The 22,032-nt window shown below is 33.7% G+C and overlaps 3 protein-coding genes and 1 long non-coding RNA gene across 4 annotated transcripts; 3 read left to right on the top strand and 1 right to left on the bottom strand.

The window, feature by feature from the left end:
* The first annotated feature begins 570 nt into the window (after positions 1-570).
* LOC110905798 lies at positions 571-2,263 on the top strand. Its single transcript, XR_002573426.2, has 3 exons — positions 571-680; positions 1,865-1,920; positions 2,010-2,263. It is a non-coding gene; the product is annotated as an uncharacterized LOC110905798 (long non-coding RNA).
* Positions 2,264-2,279: 16 nt separating this feature from the next.
* On the top strand, positions 2,280-3,143 carry LOC118486387. Its single transcript, XM_035982787.1, has 3 exons — positions 2,280-2,322; positions 2,423-2,854; positions 2,952-3,143. The coding sequence occupies exons 1-3, from the start codon at positions 2,320-2,322 to the stop codon at positions 3,126-3,128; spliced, it is 612 nt and encodes a 203-aa protein (XP_035838680.1). The 5' UTR covers positions 2,280-2,319; the 3' UTR covers positions 3,129-3,143.
* A 505-nt stretch (positions 3,144-3,648) lies between these two features.
* On the bottom strand, positions 3,649-10,869 carry LOC110907212. Its single transcript, XM_035983044.1, has 10 exons — positions 10,801-10,869; positions 10,588-10,668; positions 10,399-10,495; positions 8,757-8,918; positions 8,559-8,651; positions 8,325-8,429; positions 7,777-8,215; positions 6,752-7,692; positions 5,407-6,672; positions 3,649-5,309 (listed from the first exon to the last, which is right to left on the bottom strand). Exons 1-10 carry the CDS (start codon positions 10,867-10,869, stop codon positions 3,649-3,651), a joined length of 4,914 nt encoding a protein of 1,637 aa, XP_035838937.1.
* Positions 10,870-17,183: 6,314 nt separating this feature from the next.
* Positions 17,184-21,465, top strand: LOC110909138 (AP2-like ethylene-responsive transcription factor AIL6). Its single transcript, XM_022154152.2, has 8 exons — positions 17,184-17,574; positions 17,915-18,515; positions 18,623-18,705; positions 20,035-20,043; positions 20,153-20,241; positions 20,326-20,399; positions 20,495-20,622; positions 20,698-21,465. The coding sequence occupies exons 1-8, from the start codon at positions 17,457-17,459 to the stop codon at positions 21,132-21,134; spliced, it is 1,539 nt and encodes a 512-aa protein (XP_022009844.1). The 5' UTR covers positions 17,184-17,456; the 3' UTR covers positions 21,135-21,465.
* Positions 21,466-22,032: the final 567 nt, after the last annotated feature.

Below are 22,032 nucleotides of genomic sequence, written 5' to 3' on the forward strand. Positions count from 1 at the left end.
ACCATGGCCCCACACCCTATACATAAAAAAATAAAAATAAAGTAAGTAAAAGCTTATGAATACGTAAAATGAAAAAAATAAAATCATAACACATGTGGCATTACATGTAACAATCCACACCGTCCCAATAGGCTTCTTATCTTTCCATAACACCATTTACTTTTACATTTATTTCTCATAATAACTTTACTAGGTGTACACCCGTGTGAACACACGGGTTTGTTCTAATAACAATCGGAATCAAATGCTAAAAAAATATTATAACATATTATTTAAATTTTTGTGTTTAGTTACATATCTTTATAAAACAATGTTAAAGATAGTTTGTTTTAGTCTACATGTTTGATAAGCATGACCTAATTTTATGTTGTGTAATAACTTCTTATATATGACATTAATTTATTTTGACACATTGTTAGTGTAAAATTCAGTAAAAGTCCATTGTTATTGTATAATTCAATAAAAGGCCTATTCATTTTAGGTTGTAAATAATCAAATTTCAAAATGGGCCAAAGAATTTGTATCCAATTAGAAGCTGTTAATGGGCTTGTGGGTTGAAGGCCATGTGTTTGAAATATAGCCCTAAAGACATTTTGAATGGAACATTTACGTCTTTCGGAACTAACTTGCGAGAACGAAGAGAGAGCTTTCTTCAAGATCTTTGGCAAACGAATCCACAGGTAATCATCTATATGCATCAATCGAAGAGTTTGTTGTTGTAAAATCTTCTCTTCTGGTAATTTATTATACCACGGTAGTATATATTCGGCTCTTGGGTGTGTATTCTATGACTTATACTTCTGATTTTCATATTGATGAACGATTGAAGTTAATAGTTGTAGGCATTGATGATCGATTGAAGTTAATAGTTTTAGTATTTGTCAAATTATTTTATTTCACCTCAATTAGGGCAATGTGAAAAAGGACTGTTTATTAGACTTTGTATGAAGATTTTGTACGATTATGTATGGAATGATATTTGCTGAACTGGACCAAGTTACCGCAAGTCTAGACTAATAACAGATTATGCTCGAGTAACAATATGTATTTTAATAGAATTTTGATTTGATTTTCTAAAAAATAGTGTAATTCTGAAATGCTTTTTGACTGTAATTCTGAAATGTCAGCTACTTGTGGATTCTAAAATCGTTCTAAATCGTATCGAGTTACATGGGAATTATAGTGCAGATTTAATATACATTTTATGGATGTATGATTGAAGATTTGTAATGTACATATGACTGGCTGTTATGTAATGGTCTAAATTTTGTTAGTTGACCTTTTAAAACAACATATATCAGAAATCAAATATGTAGAAATAATGAAAATCTGCAAGTTTATGTTGTTTAGTCTTCAAATTTTGTATAAAGATTTTGTATAAAATTTTGTATAAAAAATTTGTAAGACTATGTTGTTTATTATAATTTTAGTTTGTGTTTTTGATATTGAAATAGTGCGGATATATACTTTTGGGTTGGAACAGTATATTGTATTATTGCTTAGCAACAGGGTTTTATAGCAACAGTTGATTGTGTTAAACAGTTGATTGAGTGTGCGTTAGGAACAGTAAATTGCACTCAATAGTAGATTGAATGTCATTTAGGAACAGTAGATCGGCTTCCTGGGTAGCAACAGGAGTTTTGGTTGATTATTCAATCAATGAGCTAGATGATACATTTATGTTTTCAAGTCTTTTTTTTCGTCATTCATATTCAACAGTTATTGGCACTATTTCAGTTTAAATGATACATTTATGTTTTCAAGTCTTTTTTTTGTATTCTTAACATTTTTTTGAATAATCTTTTAATATTTTATTCTTTTATTTATTAATGATATTAATGCAATTTTATTTGATACTTCAAAGTTATAAGGATGTATGGTTTTGCATGTTACATGGAGGACAACCAAAGAAAATGTTTGGTTAGTACCCTGCTCTCGGTTATGGTAAATTTAGTTTTCTTTATAATATCATATTACACAATTTCTAATTTTAATTTATTTATGCATAGGTTCTCCCAAAAAAATATAAAGAATGGATAACAGACTTTAACTATCCATTGGGCTTTGTGAAAATGCGGACAACGAATGGGCAGGTCTTTGAAGTGAAGGTATATGAGTTAGCAAACTTCTGTTATTTTTACAATGGATGGTATTCTGTTGTTGAAACTTTGAAGCTACAATCTGGATCCTGGCTGGTATTTCAGTATGAAGAAGCATTATCAAGTTTCCGAATATTTTATTTCTATGACAATATTGAATTTGCTCCATCTTAATTATTTTTACTACAGACCCAATGGTGCTTTTGATAAACCGGATGCTATGGTATGTAGTTCACAATCTGAATTCATTATATTGATTATGGTTTGTTATTTATTTATTGTTAGTATATATATTACTAATGTCTAACTTTTTTTCATTGAAGCATATCAATCGTTTATTTGTACATCACAAGATGGACAATACCATCCCAAACTATCCAGTAGTTATTAGAGGTCCTGGAAAGCTTAAAGTGTTTGTTCGAATGGAAGTTTTTGACAATCAGCTTTACATAACAACTGGATGGGATCGGATTAAGAAGAAATTGTCAATAACTGATGAGCATATGCTTGTGTTTGAAATGATTGATCTTCACAATTTTGATATGTTCGTTTTCAATTGTTCAAAGAATGCTGATTTAGTGTTGCCGCCGGAATTATATGCTGCTGCTGTTAAGGAAGAAATTGAAGAAGACGTTATTAGTATTTCTGATGCTGAAGATATGTATGAGGTTAGTAATCGCACAGAAGCTAATATGCTCCCTGTAGCCAGGAATGAGGAAACTATTCCAATAGTTTTCCGTGTGGACAATCATTTTGTAAGTTTATGTAACCAAAAAGTACTTACGATCTTTAGGATGTATTAATGATATCATTATATTATCTTTGTTAACATAATTTGTTTTTTTGTTACAGCGCATTAAAAAACATCTTGCTAAAAAAATTGGCTTGGATAGGAAGAGGTGTTTAAAGATTGTAGATGCTGAAGGTAATGTTTGGGATGTTCAAGTGGGAATCGAGGCTCCGGATGGTCGGTTTTACATAAAAAAACATGAAGAATTTTGTGAAGGACAAAAAGATGGTTCCTCGTGAAGAATTTACCCTTAAGTTCGTGATGGGTAAAAGTATTTTCTTGTTTGACTGAATGCTTGTATGGCTGTTGGAGTTGATGTTATGATGTATGGAAACAATGTTTTTTGTATATGGTTTTTGGTTTTTGGTTTACTTAAAACTGTTTTGTAATAGTTGAAACCGGCAGTTTTGACCCTGTGGTACGAAGGGTGTACATACAGATCAGTTTTTTTGGTTAATCAAATACTAAAATTTCAATGTATTAAAAGCATGTATTCTTCCTAATGACTAATGAATGGAAGTATTACTCGCATTAGTGATTCCTTGTGTTTTGTATATATATTATTATTATTTGGCTTTCATTGTCTTATAACTATTAAATCTATCACAGTTTAAACATGTCTACTTTTTGTTAAAACAATATTAATAACAATCATTATTATTAGATAAAAGAAACATGTTGATAGGATATTCAAAAGATTATAACATATTCATTCATACATGAAAAAGAGTTTTATACAAAATGATATTTTTACGAGCACTACAGATTTTGTAGAACTTCTTTGTAGACCACATTAGTTGTGGTTATAGATACTTGTTTTTCGCTGTCACATATCAAAATCTTCAAACCACTCCTGCTCCTTACTCGAGATACAGCTACGTATAGTTGCCCGTGACTAAAAACCGGACGTGGAAGATATAGTCCTACACGTTCAAGTGATTGTCCCTGGCTTTTGTTGATGGTCATTGCAAAGCACAGGGATAGTGGGAACTGTCTTCGAGCAATTTTCACTGGTAATCTTTTATCACTTGGTATCATTTTCAATCTTGAAATCAAAGTATGGTGACCTATATTAGTTCCGGTAATAATCTTTGCTTCAATTACAAGTTTTCCAAGTTTTGTTACTTGAAGCCGTGTACCGTTACACAAACCATTTGTTTGATCAATGTTTCTAAGTAACATTACCGGAGCTCCAACCTTAAGAACCAATTTATGGTTAGGTAATCCTGACAAATGCATTTTGTTTAGCACATCCAGAGGAAACAATGCCATGTCAAGGTCCGAATGTTGTTCAGTATCACATAAAGAATCCGAACTTAGATATATCTTCTCTTGACCAACGATACTATTTAACAGTTCTGTGTTTATTGAATCAACAACATCATTTGTGGGAGCAAGAATGGCTCTTTGTTGAAAGTAATTTGAATCCCACATAAAGTTTTGCATATCCGGATATGTGAATGAGATCAATGAAGATATAGGATTGACTTCATCTAATATAAGTAGATCATCTGGAACTTCAATCTCCACCTCTCCATCATTTGGATCACCAAGTAGACCATCACCAAGGCGTAAAATCCATTCAGCAAATTCCTTGATCTCCTGAAGATTACTTGCTTTTGTACCGACTCTTAACCTCATGTTTTGAGTTAGTTTGAGTAATTGACAATCATGCCATATATAAGAAAAATTCAATGAAGAATTTACAATCATGCTTCTAGTACCTTTTGGAATGACCGGAAGGATTTGTCTAAAATCACCGCCAAAAAGGACTATCTTTCCGCCAAAAGGCTTGGACTGCAAGGACGAATTATTGGAACGGACTATATCTCTCATTGTTCTATCCAAAGCTTCAAAACAATGCTTATGTGTCATTGGCGCTTCATCCCAAATTATCATCTTAGTTTCTTTTATTAAGCCTCCTAGCTCACTGTTCGGTTCTATAGAACATATAGAATCCTCGTTAACGTTTATCGGAATAACAAATCTGGAATGAGCTGTTCTACCGCCATCTAATAGGAGTGATGCAATACCACTGGATGCAACATTCAAAACAACTTCACCCTTGGAGCGTAACGCAGCTGCAAATGTTTTCCATAGAAATGTTTTCCCAGTTCCACCGTAACCATATAGAAAAAAAACACCTCCATTTCCTTTAGCAACTGCATTCATGACAGTTTGATACACTTTGTGCTGTTCATCAGTTAAAGATTTTAAGAAAGATGCAAGTTCCTTTTTTAAGCTACTCCGATCATAGGAAAATTCTTTCATTATCATTTGATTGTTCAATGCTGAAATGTAGTTCCCAGGAACATTCGGCATGTCTGAAAAGCAGCTTAACGTACTTCCATAAGCAAGTAACAATTTTTCAATATGTGATAGGCAAATGTTTTCAATCTCTTCCTCTGGAAGAACCAAATCTGAAAAATAAAACAGATGTTTGGTAATTAGCATATAAAAATATTTAATTACAAACGGAATAGAATATTTGAGCTTTATTTAAAGTTTTAAAATTACCAGAAATACCAGTAACCTTCCGTTGCTGGTATAATATATCTTCACACAACAGAGATTTTGTTTGTCTCCAGAAATGACCAGGCCCAGAAATGGAATTTGACAACAACAGCATTACAAAAAATGTAAGCAAGAAATCAGAAGTGGACCATGTGCTTGCTTCCTCCATGGCAATTATATACTCATTATCATCATCCAACAGACCGCGAGCGAGGCACGCATCTTTAAAGGTAGGATACATTTTTCCATCAACTGTTTTTATATCATCGAAACTCATTGGTCCTATAACGTGATTCAATAAAATTCTCAAGAAATAACAATCACCAAGTGATGGAGGTACATAATGTATCCTACCAACGGCACCAAAAGGTCTTTTTCTACGAATCCACTTTCGTTCTTTACGTATCCATACAAAGTGTCTTGGAAACTCTATATACTTCAATGTTCTAGCGAATGCATCCATTTGGTTACATTTCATCCATTCTGTAAACATAGACATTTTCACAGTTGGGTTACTAACCACGTCACACAAGTTTGAATTATCGTCATAAACAATAGCCTGACCATCTTCGCAATGAAAAGGCAATATTTCAACAGATGGAAGTCGATAGTGTATGTCAAACTTGAAGATTCTCCAAGCAGCTTCACATGCTGAAACATATCTACAATCAAGATATGCTTTAACTTCATCTACTTCTGTTTTGTTTGACGGATTTTGATTATTGGTCATTTCCTCATTTTCCTTGTTCTTGCCAGCAGTTGTCGTACTTTGGTAAACAGAAGCTGTCACTCTATCTGGACCCTTATTAATGTATTTGAACAAATATTTGATGGATCCTGTTTGGTTACACCACTCAACATTTATGTGACACTGATACTTTTTGAGTAACATAGCATTGTATGGAACTACAAACCTATTGTCAAGCAACACGCCATTTTTTTCTACAGTGTTACATGTTTGACGACGACGGTAGATAGGATATCCTTCAGAATCAACACAAGTCTCATCTACATACTTTTTCGGAAACTTCTTTGAACATTTTAAATTAACCATGCATGGACAATGAGGGTTGTCTGTACCACACGGACCGTGCATCATAAACTGTTTGACAAGTTCATACAGTTCAGAATCCGTCTCTTTGTCAGGTATTTCAGCACTAATAGCCAAATCAATTTCTTTAGCAGTTGGAAACTTGTTCTTGGCACTTAAGAACAAACATATATGAGCATGAGGTAGGCCACGTTTCTGAAATTCGATTGTATAAATAACTGAAATATTACATGAAAAAAACTGTTATTAAAGAATTTATGGTTGACAAATTAATTAAAACATTTCACAATCACTTACTTGCTTGTATCTCACCAAAGAATTTATGTTTCTTGAAATCTTGAATTAGGTGATTGATTTTAATTTTGAATACACGTGAGATAATATCCGGTCTGTCTTGAGGATTCAGCCGTTTGTCTTTTAAACATCTATAAATCTCAGGCCAATTGGGATTACAGGTGACTGTTATGAAGAGATCCGGATATCCTACAGCTTTGCAGATTGCCATAGCATCTAGGTACTTTTGCATCATATATCTCGATCCGCCGGTAAATGATGAAGGCAACAAAATTCGTTTTCCACAGTTTGACGCATCGCTTTCTCCACTTTGAACACTTTGATTTAAATTCTTAAAGGTTTGACTTCTAAGTTTGGGTTGTTGTGTCTTTATGTAAGCTAACCGTGCAGATTCTATCATTGTATAAGCATCAACCACAAACTGTTGGAATAGCTTTTGAGCATTGAGTAACAATGAAAAGTGGTTGGGCCTGTCTTGTAGTCTGTAACTAAAAAATTCTCTCATTGTCGTGCTGGTTCTAACTATATCAGAATCAACTGAAATACCTCGATGTTTAATACCAAGTCTAAATCCATCTTCTGCATATGGGAAAATAAGTGGATATTGCAATGCAAGATAAGAGGGATGAAGCTCACTAATTCTCTGAAGACCGCCTGATCTTGTTTGGACTATGATATCTCTTTTATCAAAGGCTCCATCAAAATCACCAATTATTAATGCAGCAATTTCTTCAGATGTAGGTAAGTTAAAAGTTCTACCATCCTTATCCCTTGTTCCAATGAGCTTGAGTCTTACATCTTGCCACTCATTTTCTTTAAAACAATCTCGTACCATTCTAAATGACTTCACAAGTGGATTACAAGAATCCAACATTTTTTTAACACTGGATATGATGGAAAGATCAAGGAGTTGTTTTGTAATTGTTTTGGAACCTTCCTTGACACTATGTAGAAAATTATTTTAGTACATATAGGAGATATAAGTAAAAGAGATATTCAAACGAATATTTAGTGAATTGTTAATTTACCTTACAGCCTTTTGACGATTAAAATCCTCGTTTTGGGAATCATAAATATAAAGCTGTGAAAATTTGGGCTCTTCACCCTCATTTGGTAGCAGAGTACCAATGCGATGGTAATTTTGTCCTTGTAATCCAAAAACATAAGGACCTCTGCTTTTTTGAAAACTTTTAGAAACCTTGCCACCAAGAGATGTGAAGGAAAACATCATGTTATATGCTCGAATATTATTCATGAAATTGCGGCTTTCAGACGAACTTCTTCTGTAAAGTTTTTCAAGAAATGGAGGAGGATCAGGTGAGGGCGGCAATTCAACGTCTCCGTTCGAACAACAAAGAGAAAAAGCCGATTTATTAGAATCCAAATTCCCCCTAAGCATTTCATCTTTCCAAAGCATTGCATGACAGTAAGAACATGTAAAAATAACATCTCCATGATCAACGTACTCTACAAAATTATATAGATACATAAAAAAGATGATTATATAAGAGAAATATTAGGAGATGTCAGTGTTATCTGGAAAAAATACTTTGATAGGTTAAAAGAGGGTATGTACCTCTTGCAATCCCGGAAATGTTTTTTACAACAGAAGATGGTAAACGATCAGAAGAATTGGAATCATCACAGTTAGAGCTTTCACCAGGGTAAGAGTTTTCTTTTCCTGCCGTTTCATTTTAGAAATGACCATTAAACTCAGTTTCAACAGGCAGGAGGATATGGAATACATTATTCAAAATACAATGAATCGGAAACGTATATTTAGTCAGATTGCTAAAAATAAACCACATACCATTAGTACCTACTACCGAACACTTTGGCAAACGTCGAGAAGTTCTAATATCAATATTCGGAGGAGTTGGAATATGACTTCCACGGGAACTTACTGTAACACGATCCACTTGGAAGAAAAAAATATACAAATGTTATACAACTTCGAGCAACATTCAATGAATGATTAACAGTAATAAGAAAACTCTAAAGAACTTACAGTTTGTAATATTCATTAAAGAACTGCTCTGAATATGATGATTGGATGATGCAGGTGGTGTAACCATTAAAGTTGTCCTCCTTTCATCACCTTCAATAATTTTCAATCTTTGTTTCCTCTTTCTAGACTCATGCACACCATAATTAGCATTTTCCAATTGTCCTAAAAATTGAAACAAAGTCACAAGGTCAAATATGATATCATACCTTAAAAAATATGATTTATAAACTTACCAAAACTGGATGAAGTCAAATGAATCCTACTAACACATGATGGATCTAACTTGGCAGGCGTGTGACATGCTGTACATGACGAGATTTGGTTAATTCCAGCAATAAATAGTTACAATCAAAGAACATCCACATTAAAAACCTAAATAAAAAAAACAATCAAAGAAGACAAACCTGCAGAGAAGATTTCCAACTTCTGGAATAGAAAAACCTACAATTAAATGTTGATCGAGTGCTTCCAAAGTGTGAGGGTTTTCAAATATGCATTGAGATTTTGGCGCTAATTTTTGATCTTCAGTTTGATACAGAGCGAGTTAATAAGAGGGTATGTTTAGCGGAGGTAATGAGATTAGGATTTAAGAAAACTGATTAAAGTTTTGGGCCTTATGGGTTGGTTTTATAGTTCACAACTTATGGACCATAAATTATTGAAAGGCTTATACCATTTAGTAGAAAACTGCAGCCGAATTAAAGGACCTTTAGTTGTATTTATTTTGTACTGATTTTATTTCTTTGTTTCTTTACAAACTGTTTTTTGGATGCTCCATATCTAAATAATTTAAATTGATACTTAACGTAATTTATATGGATTTAATTAATACATATTTTGTTAATCACGCTTGTCTTGGTTTTATGAATCTATTCATTCTTACAATGAAGTTACCATACCTGAGATAGACCCGATTTATATTTGGATTTGAAGTTTGATGATTCATTTTAACGGAGTCACACTTTCAATTAATTTATGTGATCCTTAATTTATGTGCATGGAGAAAGTTCTATGGATTTAAATGCTACATATTTTCCAAACATCCTTCTATTCGTCTTATCAATCTATTGGTTCCTACATTAGTTTACAAAAGGGTTGGTTAATATTTATGAGTTATCTATATTAAATTATCAATTTGTCATAAAGAAAACTTACTTCTGGAACTTTAATTTAATAACTTGTTTGACATAATTAGTGGATATTAACAATTTCTTTATAATGTGGTTATAAACTAAACATACATTGAAACGTGCCATTAAAAAGTAGAATTTATACTACGACAAAGCATACTAAGCATCGCATAAACTATATTGCAAAAATCAAAACACAGATTATAAGCAAAGATTATAGTTAGCAGCATAAAAACATAGTTTATAATACAAAAAATTAAACCACATCATGGTTTACCACACAATCCAAGTTCATAGGCTTACCAACATCTAACACATACATACAAACTGTTTAAGTAGTTAACACTTACCAACAACAACCCAACTTCCAAAAACACATACTTAAGTACAGACCAAAAGTTAGACTCGCTTAAACATCAAAAGATAAAGACATGAAAGGAGCTAGGTTTTAACCCTAGATGACCTCTTCCGATTATTTTTGCTGCTAGAAGACAGTTCCCCAATATTTTGACCTTCCACATCCTGCAACGAACGTTTACCATTCGGACTGGTGCCTGAATCCTTCTCGGCTTCGACAACAGAAGAGTCGGCGGTAACAGATACAACATCCTTGAATTAAATCACAAAACAACTACTAAAGTATCAAATAAGGTAATATAATCTACAGACAAGAAAAACAAAATCATAGAATCCATATTCACCTTTGAAATAGCAGCACCAGCCATCTGTGAGGACTCAGATAATCTCTCAACTTTGATTTCTAAACCTTCTTGACTAAACACCTATTATCAAAATATTACCAAAAAAATTCAACTAAGTTATTTAAGCTACAAAAACTGGAAACCAAAAACACATCAATAAAAGATATCCAAAAACTATTACCTCATCAACAACCTCAAGACCATTACCATTACCAGCAACCAACTCAGCAAGTATGTCCGGATCATCACATAATTTTTGGATAGTGTAAACATGATAGTCATGGTTAAGGTTGTAATTAGAAACTTCAATTTTAAAAGCCAACTTTTTTTCAACCAACCGAGATATTTCATGTGGAAAACTCTCAGTATCATTGGCCTTCACTTGGCGTTCCCTTATATCACTCGCAGTTGAACCAATGAGCTTCGTTACATCTTTATCAAACATCACGAAAGAGATACTACCGGTTTCATCTTGGACTCTCAAATGTACCTTGAACCTGTAATAAATAGTAGTTAAATTACATTCACATTATAGGAAGCAATAAACCTAAAAAGCAACATTAACTTACTTAATGGTTATCGATGTACATTCTTTATCGCATTTCGGACAAACCAATGAAGTAGGAGACAGATTCATGACCTCATCAGAAATGATTTTAGCGTATTGTAAGTATTCAGTTTTAGTCAACACCTTCTTGTTACAGTTTCGACATGCCGGATAAAACCACCCATAGTTTTCTTGAACAATTTTGATCGTTGCAACTACCACACATGACATTACCTATAAAATGAAAGACAAAACTTTATTAACATACTAATATTATAAAACATAGAAAACAGTAAAGGAAATTAAATGACTTTGAATGGATATAGAAATATTCATACGCTTTCAATCTCAATTATTTCATCAACATGTTTCTTAGGAGTATCAATTAGAAATTCTTGACGGACTGGAAATACACTCTGAGATGAAAGAATGGTTTGAGAAGAAGAAGCACCAGCTTCAAAGTGTTTCACTAAAAGCCTATGAAAACAACATTCGTGTTAATACTCACACTCGTATTAAGAAAAATATGAAAAATAAGAAATATAATTCAGTAATAGTACCTCCTACGAAGTTCATTAACCTCATGAATTTCTTCGTTGAGAAACAGTCGAGTTCCAAACTTATCATTCTGAACGGTATATTGTCCTGCATGTAACAATATACATATACAACAAATTCATTACAAATGAAAAAAACACATTGCAAACACTAAAGTAAATAAATCAGTCAAATGTAAATTACCCTGCCACAGCTTAATCTTCGCATGCTGAATGACAGCCATGACATTCTCAATCGGATTGTTTTGCGTCAAGAAATCATTAAATTGTTGTGCATATCCATTCCACAAAGTACAACGAACTACTTCTCCCCTACAACAAACAGATAAAAAAAACAACATTAAAAGTTCCACTAAAATTTATACTATCTATTAAAAGAACAATAATCAGTCACAATAAATAATGCCAATGATTTAATCTGTCTTTGTATTAAATGCAATGAATGTCCAACTCCCACATTAATTAAAGACAATAATAAAACAACAATCTGTCTTTACATTATTTCCAATGAATGTGCTAATAATAACATAATCATTAAAGAACCATAAACAGATATAAAAAACATAAATAAGAAAAATCATTTAATGAATCCTCAATACATTAATTAAATACAATAATAACACACAAACAAATTTATTTAAGTGGGATAGAAAAATTTACTGCACATCTTGAAGATCAAAGTTCATCCTTTTTCTTTCATTCGGAAAGACTTCCATATCTCCACACGACACAACAATTCCGGCAACATCTAAAATGGCAAACATAGCAACAGTCATCAGATTCAAAAATGTAAGCAAAATATATATCAGACTATGAGAAACAGTCCTACCAGCAGTGACCAGATTCTTTCCCTCTCCTTTAAGAATTTCTGAATGTGCCATGAAGTTAAATCCATAATCAACCCCTTCCCAACCACTGGCACGTGTAACAACCGTACAACGGCAAAAGTTAATCTTGTAACCATGATTAACAACTTTGTAGGTATCATTGTTTTTTCCAACACCAAATCTGGATAGAATAACAACCTCATCCTCATGGAGTTGAGAGATAAACACAGGTATCAATGGAGCCTTAATACCTGCTTGAATTTTACGACCCTGACCATTGCAGTGAAATACCATAGTTTAGAAATAATCAACCAAACGATACCTCATTATTTCTAAACTTCTGAAACAATTAGTAAGATACCATACCATCAAATTTAATAAGACTAAAACAAAGAAAGACCAAATAATATTCAGCTCAGTTTCATGACATGAAACACTAAAACAAAACACAAAATATACACAAAAGATTGAACTCAGTTTGATGAAATGAAACACTAAAACAAAACACAAAATATACAAAGAGAAAATATACACAAAAGTAAATTACACAAATCACAAAAAAAAACTTTCAAAAAAAACCTTCCATTTCATTTCATGTCATCAAGAGAAAAAGTATGCATCTTTCTTTCTTTATAACTCACCCTAAACTCATCTAACACTAAAACAAACATACTTTTGAGAAGTTTAGAAATAAACAACCAAACGATACCTCAAAAAAATATAAAACATACTTTTTAGAAAATATAGATAAGCCCAAATAACACAAAACAAAGAAACAATTAGTAAGATACCATACCATCAAATTTAATAAGACTAAAACAAAGAAAGACCAAATAATATTCAACTCAGTTTCATGACATGAAACACTAAAACAAAACACAAAATACACACTAAAACAAAACATACTTTTCAGAACACAAAATATACACAAAAGTAAGTTACACAAATCACAAAAAACTTTCAAAAACAACCTTCCATTTCGTTTCATGTAACCAAGATTAAAACTTCAAAAAACTTTTCATCTGTGATTCTTTATAACTCACCCTAAACTCATTTAACACTAAAACAAACATACTTTATGATTCACAGAACAAACATCTATCGATTTGATCAATAACCAACTAAACAATATTCATGTTCAGTCCTTTATATCTAACCCTAAAACATATAAGCCCAAATAACACAAAACAAAGAAACAATTAGTAAGATACCATACCATCAAATTTAATACAAAACACACAAACAAATTTATAGATAAGCCCAAATAACACAAAATATAGATAAGCCCAAATAACACAAAAATATAGATAAGCCCAAATAACACAAAACAAATAACACAAAACAAAGAAACAATTAGTAAGATACCATACCATCAAATTTAATAAGACTAAAACAAAGAAAGACCAAATAATATTCAACTCAGTTTCATGACATGAACTGTTTTTATATCAGAACACAAAATACACACTAAAACAACACATACTTTTCAGAACACAAAATATACACAAAAGTAAATTACACAAATCACAAAAAACTTTCAAAAACAACCTTCCATTTCGTTTCATGTCACCAAGATTAAAACTTCAAAAAACTTTTCATCTGTGATTCTTTATAACTCACCCTAAACTCATTTAACACTAAAACAAACATACTTTATGCTTTCACAGAACAAACATCTATCGATGATCAATAACCAACTAAACTCAGTTTCATGACATGAAACACTAAAACAAAACACAAAATACACACTAAAACAAAACATACTTTTCAGAACACAAAATATACACAAAAGTAAATTACACAAATCACAAAAAACTTTCAAAAACAACCTTCCATTTCGTTTCATGTAACCAAGATTAAAACTTCAAAAAACTTTTCATCTGTGATTCTTTATAACTCACCCTAAACTCATCTAACACTAAAACAAACATACTTTATGCTTTCACAGAACAAACATCTATCGATGATCAATAACCAACTAAACAATATTCATGTTCAGTCCTTTATATCTAACCCTAAAACATGTAAGAGTATCAGAAAAAACACAAACCTAAACTGTCCAAAGAACACAAACACAAACATCTATTACACAACCAAGAAGCTTAGAAATAAAAAACAAACCCAAAATCATGGGGATTAGAGAATCATCTCTGTATAAACACTAAAACAGTAAAATAAGAGAATCATCACTACACAAATACTAATACCTTCTCATCGATCAACACGAGATCCATCCGAAAGGGCTGAATCCATTTGCGGATGATTCGACACTTGATAGTCCACATATCTTTGGATGGATTCAAATCGTCTATGAAACTGAGTGACAAACACTGTGATTCACCGACGGATTTATTCTCCGATGACATTTTGCCGAGAATGCTTTGTAACAGAAACCCTAGATTTTCTTGAGAAATCGCCTGAAATGAAGAAAGAGAGAAATGTAGAAATTTGAATGAAGAAAGCTTTGTGCTATATGTTTCAAAATTGAGAAGAAAGAGACGGTGATATGATGTGCATTAAATGGGGATTCAACTCCCCATGCATTTTCAAATTTACCTCCTAAAATAAACATGATTTTTGTAATTTTTGAAATTGAAATACTTGATTTGTATATACATTGAGATTTAAAATGATTAAAACAAAATCGGATTTATGACATCAGCGGAGTCTATGTGGCATCCTATGTGGCATAGCTAATATCATGACAAGTAAGCAAAGTGATGTCAGCTTCTAAGCTCCTTTTATAGATAGTATAGATTCATAATTTACTAGTTATAAAAATCGTTGCCGTGTTGCGGCGAACTTATTTTGTTATTTAGTCTATGTTTATATGTGTTTGAAATCACTATGAGCGCGTTGTACACGGAATTGAAGACAAGAATAAAAAGAAAATGTAGAAAAAAACACTAAAAAATAACCGAAAGAAAATCAACTAAAAAAGTTGTATGGTAATGATGTTGTTCGGTAGAAGCCCGTAGTCAGAGATGAGCAAATAGTAATGGGTACCGGTACCGAATTTCCTGAACCGAAAGATCCTAAGTACCAGTTCGGTACTGACGTTTGGCGTTTCTGGTACCGGTTCACTACCGGTTTTTACCTTCATATACCGATACCCTAACCGGTATTTTCGGTACCAATACCGATTCGGTATTAGTTGGCACCGAGCTCATCCCTACCCCTGAAACTAAAAAATAATTGTACAATATCGTTGGTGTTCGTACGGTACCGGTGATCAGGGATGAGCAAATGGTACTGGGTAGCAGTACCAAATTTCTCGAACTAAAAGATTATCAAACTCAGTCCGGTACCGACTTTTGGAGTTTTTTGTACCAGGCCGGTGCTGGTTTTTACCTTCATGTACCGATAACGAACTGGTATTTTCGATACAAGTACCGGTTAACACCAAGCTTATCAGACTTAAAAAAATAAAGAAGATAACAATTATTATAATATTATAAAAAATATATAATATTTATTTATATTATAGTTTACTGTTCATTACCTTCATTTATTAATTATTATTATTTATTAATTAATTAATAATTAATTATTAATTTATTAATTAATAACAACAATAATAATAATAATAATAATAATAATAATAATAATTAATAATATATAGGATAATTGGTAATATCATATATAAAAATACAATATGATTAAAGATAATACTTTAATATACTTTCATAATATTTATGTTAAAAAATTAATTTCAAAACATTACATAAAAGTTAAAAAGTTTAAATGCTTTATCTTTAACAATGAAACATCATCCCATTATATTTAAATTTACCTTTCAAAAAGATAAATATATTTTCTTTATTATTACTAATAAAAAAACTCCTAAGTTACTACCTTTCCATTTTATAACATATGAGGGTATCAATTACATAATTAATTACATAGTTAGTCCTTATGATTTACACAAACTAACAATCTAAGGTACTAATAGTTAACCAGAGAATTAACGTTAATACCCCCACATGTTAAAAATGAAAAGTTAATACCCTAAGAAGTGATTTTAAAATATTAGTACCTTAGATTGTTAGTTTGTGTAAACCATAGGTACTAACTATGTAATTAACTACCTTATTAAACTAGAGAGTAAATTACTTTTTGAGTCCCTGTATTTTAGTGGTTTTGACCACTTGGGTCCAAAATCAAAAAGTTTAACGTCCTGAGTGTCTAATCGCTCATTTTATAACGTTTTGAGTCCAATTTTGTTAAAAAAAAATTGGATTCAAAAGGACTCAAAAAGTTATAAAAAAGTGTCTAGGAACTAAGAGCGTTAAATATTTTGATTTTGAACTCAAATGGTTAAAGTCACTAAAATACAAGTACTCAAAATGTAATTTACTCTAAACTAGATGTTTAATCAATCATTAAAAAAAAATTAGGTAGAACAGCTATGCTTAAATAGTTATATCGATTTGCTTACTTCTTAACAATAGTATAAACACATGTAAAACAGGTTGTGCTAAATTCTTCTTCTTTTTTCAACATAACCGATCCTTTTTTTAAAAAAAATATCACAAAATGGATTAACATGGTTATACAAAAAGCAAAAAGTTAAATAGAGTCAAAGATAATACTCACGTCAGTAAATATACAATATTAAATAAAAGCGAAGAGACAACATTTTGTTTTTTCCCTCTGGTTTTCCGCCGGTGTGGCAGATGAAACCGACTCTTTCACCCCATTATATACCTCCACATCTTCTTCCTCTCTTTCTCTCTCTAACCATTCAAGAACAGTCAATTCAACTACCTTTGCCGGTGCCGGAATCCCAGCCTCTGCATGTTCTGCTTCCTTCAACTCTAATCTTTCTTTCCTTCCTTTTCTATCTTTTACCATCCCATTTTTCCTTCATCTTTCATTGCAAACTTATTGCTGGGCATGCCAATCTGCTCTCCTATTATCGGATAAAACCCACCGGAAATGGCTCCGGAAAACAACTGGCTCTCGTTCTCTCTTTCTCCGATGGAGATGCTTACTTCTGCTACCTCTCAGCCTCAGCAGCAGTACTACTTTAATGATAATAGCTTCTATGCAACTGGTATATACATATATATATTTATATTTCTTTAAGTTAGTTTTATGTTAGTTTTAATTGATGCATCGTCTAAATGGGGTTATTACATTAATTTCTACTTTTATAAAAAAATATAGTACCCGAAATTACGGTTTTATTGTCGGAGAAAGAACGAAAGTTGTTGAGGAAAATATGATTTTTTGTAAGCAGTTATGTGGAAATAAACGGGTGATGATGCAACTTTAATAAACTTTTGTTACTTATATGTTTTTATTATATGATTTTAGCTGAATCTTTATGTTGATTTGCATGTAATGATCCGGGTGTGATTAAGTTGAGTTAACGGTTTCCGGCGGTGTTACAGGTTGGACTAACGGAGTCAAGGCATCGACGATGTACACCAGCGACAACGGTAACGGTAACGAAGACGTGAAAGAAACCGATGATTCTCCGATGTTTCGGAGCTTCATGGAGTCACATATCAACCAACAACAAGCTCCAAAACTAGAAGACTTCCTCGGCGGCGACACCACGGCCACCACCACAGCCACCACCCAGTTCCGTTACGCTGACGTGGCGCAAACGGAGACACAAGACTCATCCTCTTTGACTCATATGTACGATGGAACCGGTTCGGTTTACTTTTCGGACCAGCAAGATCTGAATGGTATCGCGGGCACGGCCGGGTTCCAGACGTTTTCGGCGAACTCGGGGTCCGAAGTGGATGATTCGGGGACTCATTTGACCGAGTTTGTAGGGCAGTCGATTGATTCGGGTAATGAGTTAGCGTATGTACAGTGTCCGATGAACGCTTTGTCGTTGGGTATGACGGGCGGAGGTACCGGGTCCGGGCGCGATGAGAAGGCGGTTGTGGCGGTGGATTCGGGTGAGCAGAATAATAATAAGTGTAAGAAGATTGCTGATACTTTTGGGCAAAGGACATCAATCTATAGAGGTGTTACTAGGTATGCAATATTAAAGTTTGTTGTAACTAAGATGAAATAATAATAATTAATAATTAATAATGGAGTTGTAGAGTGAGTGAGTGATGTTTTGGGTTTGATGTGTGCAGACATAGGTGGACTGGTAGATACGAAGCGCATCTTTGGGATAATAGCTGTCGAAGGGAGGGTCAAGCAAGGAAAGGACGTCAAGGTACCTTTTTTTATATGACATTTTATATCTAACTACTAAATCTTGTTATTTGTATCTATATGTGTTTGCGCTTGAGAAGTTATGCGACATTTTAGAAACGGGTGAGGCCAAAGATATACGTTTACATAATTAACGCACGCACGTGTAAGAGAAAGTGTGACTGATTTAATAGGAGACGGGCGTCTTTAAATTTCACTTTTGCTTGAACAATATGACACAAATAAGGATGCTTGGATTTTTTACCATGATAAAACTTGAGCGATAATGTTACCCGAATCAACCATTTAACCGTTGTTATTTATTGCTATGGATATATATTTTATAACAGTCAAGATCTGTATTAATTAATTTTTTACGACGAAAAAATGTCCTTGAAGAAACAAGGAAGTCTGTTTAGTCTGCCAAACCGAACCGAACCGTTCCGTTACGTCCAAACCGGGTGAACGACGGGCCTGCTCAACCCGATAGGTTGAAACCGTCACTGCCCATGTGTTAGATTTGACCAATTTATATAAAAAAAATTGAGCTAGTAGTAGGATATCAGTTTTTTGACTTTGAAGTGAAAATATGATGATAGATTAGAAATCTGAAGTTAGTTCCTGATGATGATTGATTGATGGAGGTTTGTAATTGTACCATTTTCAGTACTTTCTTCTAGTTTCTTTTCTTTCTGTATTTATGCTTCATCAGAGGGTTTTCATTCTAGATAGGCTGCCATATTTTCCCATATTTGTCCACTGGATTTTACACATTACCCCCTCAACTTTCTCTCTCTCCAAATCTACCCATCAATATCAGAGTACAATCACATACATACATGCACTATTTAAAACACAGTAGTCTGGATCCTACTTGGTGTGCCTGTTGTTCTCTGTGCTTTCGTACACAAATGCCTTTGCTTTTTACTTTCTCTTTTTCTTTCCACTTTTACCCTCATTGCGTTGACCCAGTCAAACTCCTATACTATTCTGACATCAGTCTATTATTATTATTTTTTTAGTTTATAAACTTTTGTCTTATTATATCGTTTCAACACTATCTTTGACCCGTAAATGGAAAACATTTACGGGTGAAGTAAACACGTTTTTACTTCAACCGATTCGGAAGTAAAAGCGGGCTTTTGCATTTTGGTTTCACAAACATGCGTGCCTGTGCCCGTGCACAAATGCATGCATCAAAAGTGTTTGCAGTCTTTAGCTTTTGCTTTATATGATGATAGTAGTTTGGTGCTTTGGTCATGGACCACTAACGTAAGCTAACGTACGTACTCTTTTTGTGCATGGCCGATGCTGATTGCTGTTGCTCGGATTTCGATTTTCCGATCTGCAGTCTACTTAGGTGAGTACATTGTTTTCGTATTTTCTTTGGTTCATATGCATGTATTCCTTGATTACAAGTTGGCAAGGTTTTGTATGGTTTTAATGGAGATTAAGTGAATGATAATTAGGTGGTTATGACAAGGAGGACAAGGCAGCAAGAGCGTACGATTTGGCCGCGTTGAAGTACTGGGGTCCCACCGCCACCACAAACTTTCCTGTAAACATCCATGCCTTTTGTTATCGACTTCATATTTGATCGTCGTGTTTGTTGTTTAATCGTATGGTTTTAACGTGTTTCAAGGTTGCAAATTATGCGCAAGAATTGGAAGACATGAAAAGCGCAACCAAACAAGAATTCATTGCATCTCTAAGAAGGTAATTTCATACTTCCAAATAATATATATAAAGTCATGGATATATTTCTTTATGTCAATATTTTCTAAAATGTTTTTCTTTGGTGTTTTGCACAGGAAGAGCAGTGGATTTTCTAGGGGAGCCTCGATCTACCGAGGAGTAACGAGGCATCACCAACAAGGTCGGTGGCAAGCAAGGATCGGGCGCGTAGCCGGAAACAAGGATCTTTATCTCGGAACTTTCAGTAAGTTGTAGTATCTTGTTGATGATTTTGTTAACTAAAACGTTAAGTTCGATCACTAATATTATTTTTTATCAGCTACTGAAGAGGAAGCAGCTGAAGCTTATGACATAGCAGCAATCAAATTCCGTGGGGTGAACGCGGTGACAAACTTCGAGATGAATCGGTACGACGTGGAAGCGATTTCCAGCAGCTCACTTCCCGTTGGCGGATCAGCAAAGCGCATGAAAGTTGCTTCGTCTGACGTGGAGCAGAAACCTATGATAGGTAGCCACCAACTGCCGCCACAGTACGGCGGCAGCAACAGTGGGAGCAACATCAGCTTCGCATCTGTGCCGCCAGTTTACGCTCTGCCGTATGATCATCAAAACTCAAACTCAGCGCCGGTGTATCACCATCAGAGTTTGTTTCATCATCTTCAGTCCGGGCATGGTGTTGCGCCGCAAACAGTGGGTCCAATGGCGCTAATGCCGCCTCCGGCTGAGTTCTTCATTTGGCCTAACCAGACGTATTAATATGGATCAAAAGCAGTCTACATAGTTAATTAGTAGCCATGAACAAGCTCTTAATGATGTGCTGGGCTAGTTTCACTTTCGAGCTTTGATCGCTGACCGTAATCTGCTGACTGATCTAGCTTAGTGGTTTTAGTATTAGTATTTCGTTTCTTTGTTTTGGTTCTGGAGGACAAGTTATAAGGTGAACAATGGGGAATTAATGACCAATCTTTTTGGTTCTTGGTACATTTTAGCGTCTATTTTGAACTTTTGACCATTGACCAACATTGGATTGTAGCAAGATGTGCATGTGTTTGGACCTTTTTGTTGATTGTGAAAGACCATTTTTGCATGTGTTTGGACTGACTTGAACGTTAAAATAACATAAGGAGTAAAATGTCAGTCATCTATGAGGATTAGTCTTGTTTGTGCATTTGAGTCTTTTTTTTTTTTTTTTTTAATTTTGAACGGTGAGAATCTTTTAGGTGAGAATCTTTTAAGTTGTGAGAAAGATTTTACACCCTCTCCTAAATAGAGGGTTCTAACCCTATTCTGGTCAGACTATGTTGTCTTAATCGGGTTTACGTTGGTATCAGAGTTGGCTAACAACGTTCCCCGGGAAATCATACCACCCACTACCAGTGGTAGGGGCTTGTGCCGTCACAAGAGAGAATCTCTTTGGCGTAACGCACGGTGGACTAAAACCCGGGGTGGCTCGAACTCTTGACCTAGGTCTGGGAGAATTAGCCTTCATTGTCTTTATCCACTAAATATAGGACTAGTAGGGATTGAACTTAACTGTCTTTGAGGAGAAACTAAGTCTTTCCAACCACTAAGACTAGACCAAGTGATGGATATGTGCATTTGAGTCTTATAAGGTTTGTATTTTATTGTCCATCTAAATTGGTAAACTATATTT

Source organism: Helianthus annuus, chromosome 14, assembly GCF_002127325.2.
Source record: "Helianthus annuus cultivar XRQ/B chromosome 14, HanXRQr2.0-SUNRISE, whole genome shotgun sequence".
Lineage (NCBI taxonomy): Eukaryota > Viridiplantae > Streptophyta > Magnoliopsida > Asterales > Asteraceae > Helianthus > Helianthus annuus.

What these genes read in the sequence shown, in the direction of transcription:
- LOC118486387 (XM_035982787.1), top strand. An exon ending in TCCGTGTGGACAATCATTTT is followed by an intron (nt 2,855 to 2,951) that starts GTAAGTTTATGT and finishes TTTTTGTTACAG; the next exon opens with CGCATTAAAAAACATCTTGC.
- LOC110909138 (XM_022154152.2), top strand. Translation starts at nt 17,457, where the DNA reads ATGGCTCCGGAAAACAACTGGCTCTCGTTCTCTCTTTCTCCGATGGAG. An exon ending in TAATAGCTTCTATGCAACTG is followed by an intron (nt 17,575 to 17,914) that starts GTATATACATAT and finishes GCGGTGTTACAG; the next exon opens with GTTGGACTAACGGAGTCAAG. An exon ending in ATCTATAGAGGTGTTACTAG is followed by an intron (nt 18,516 to 18,622) that starts GTATGCAATATT and finishes TGATGTGTGCAG; the next exon opens with ACATAGGTGGACTGGTAGAT.
- LOC110907212 (XM_035983044.1), bottom strand. Translation starts at nt 10,869, where the DNA reads ATGACTATCATGTTTACACTATCCAAAAATTATGTGATGATCCGGACA. An exon ending in CTTTGGTGAGATACAAGCAA is followed by an intron (nt 6,673 to 6,751) that starts GTAAGTGATTGT and finishes GTAATATTTCAG; the next exon opens with TTATTTATACAATCGAATTT. An exon ending in GAAGGTTACTGGTATTTCTG is followed by an intron (nt 5,310 to 5,406) that starts GTAATTTTAAAA and finishes TTTATTTTTCAG; the next exon opens with ATTTGGTTCTTCCAGAGGAA.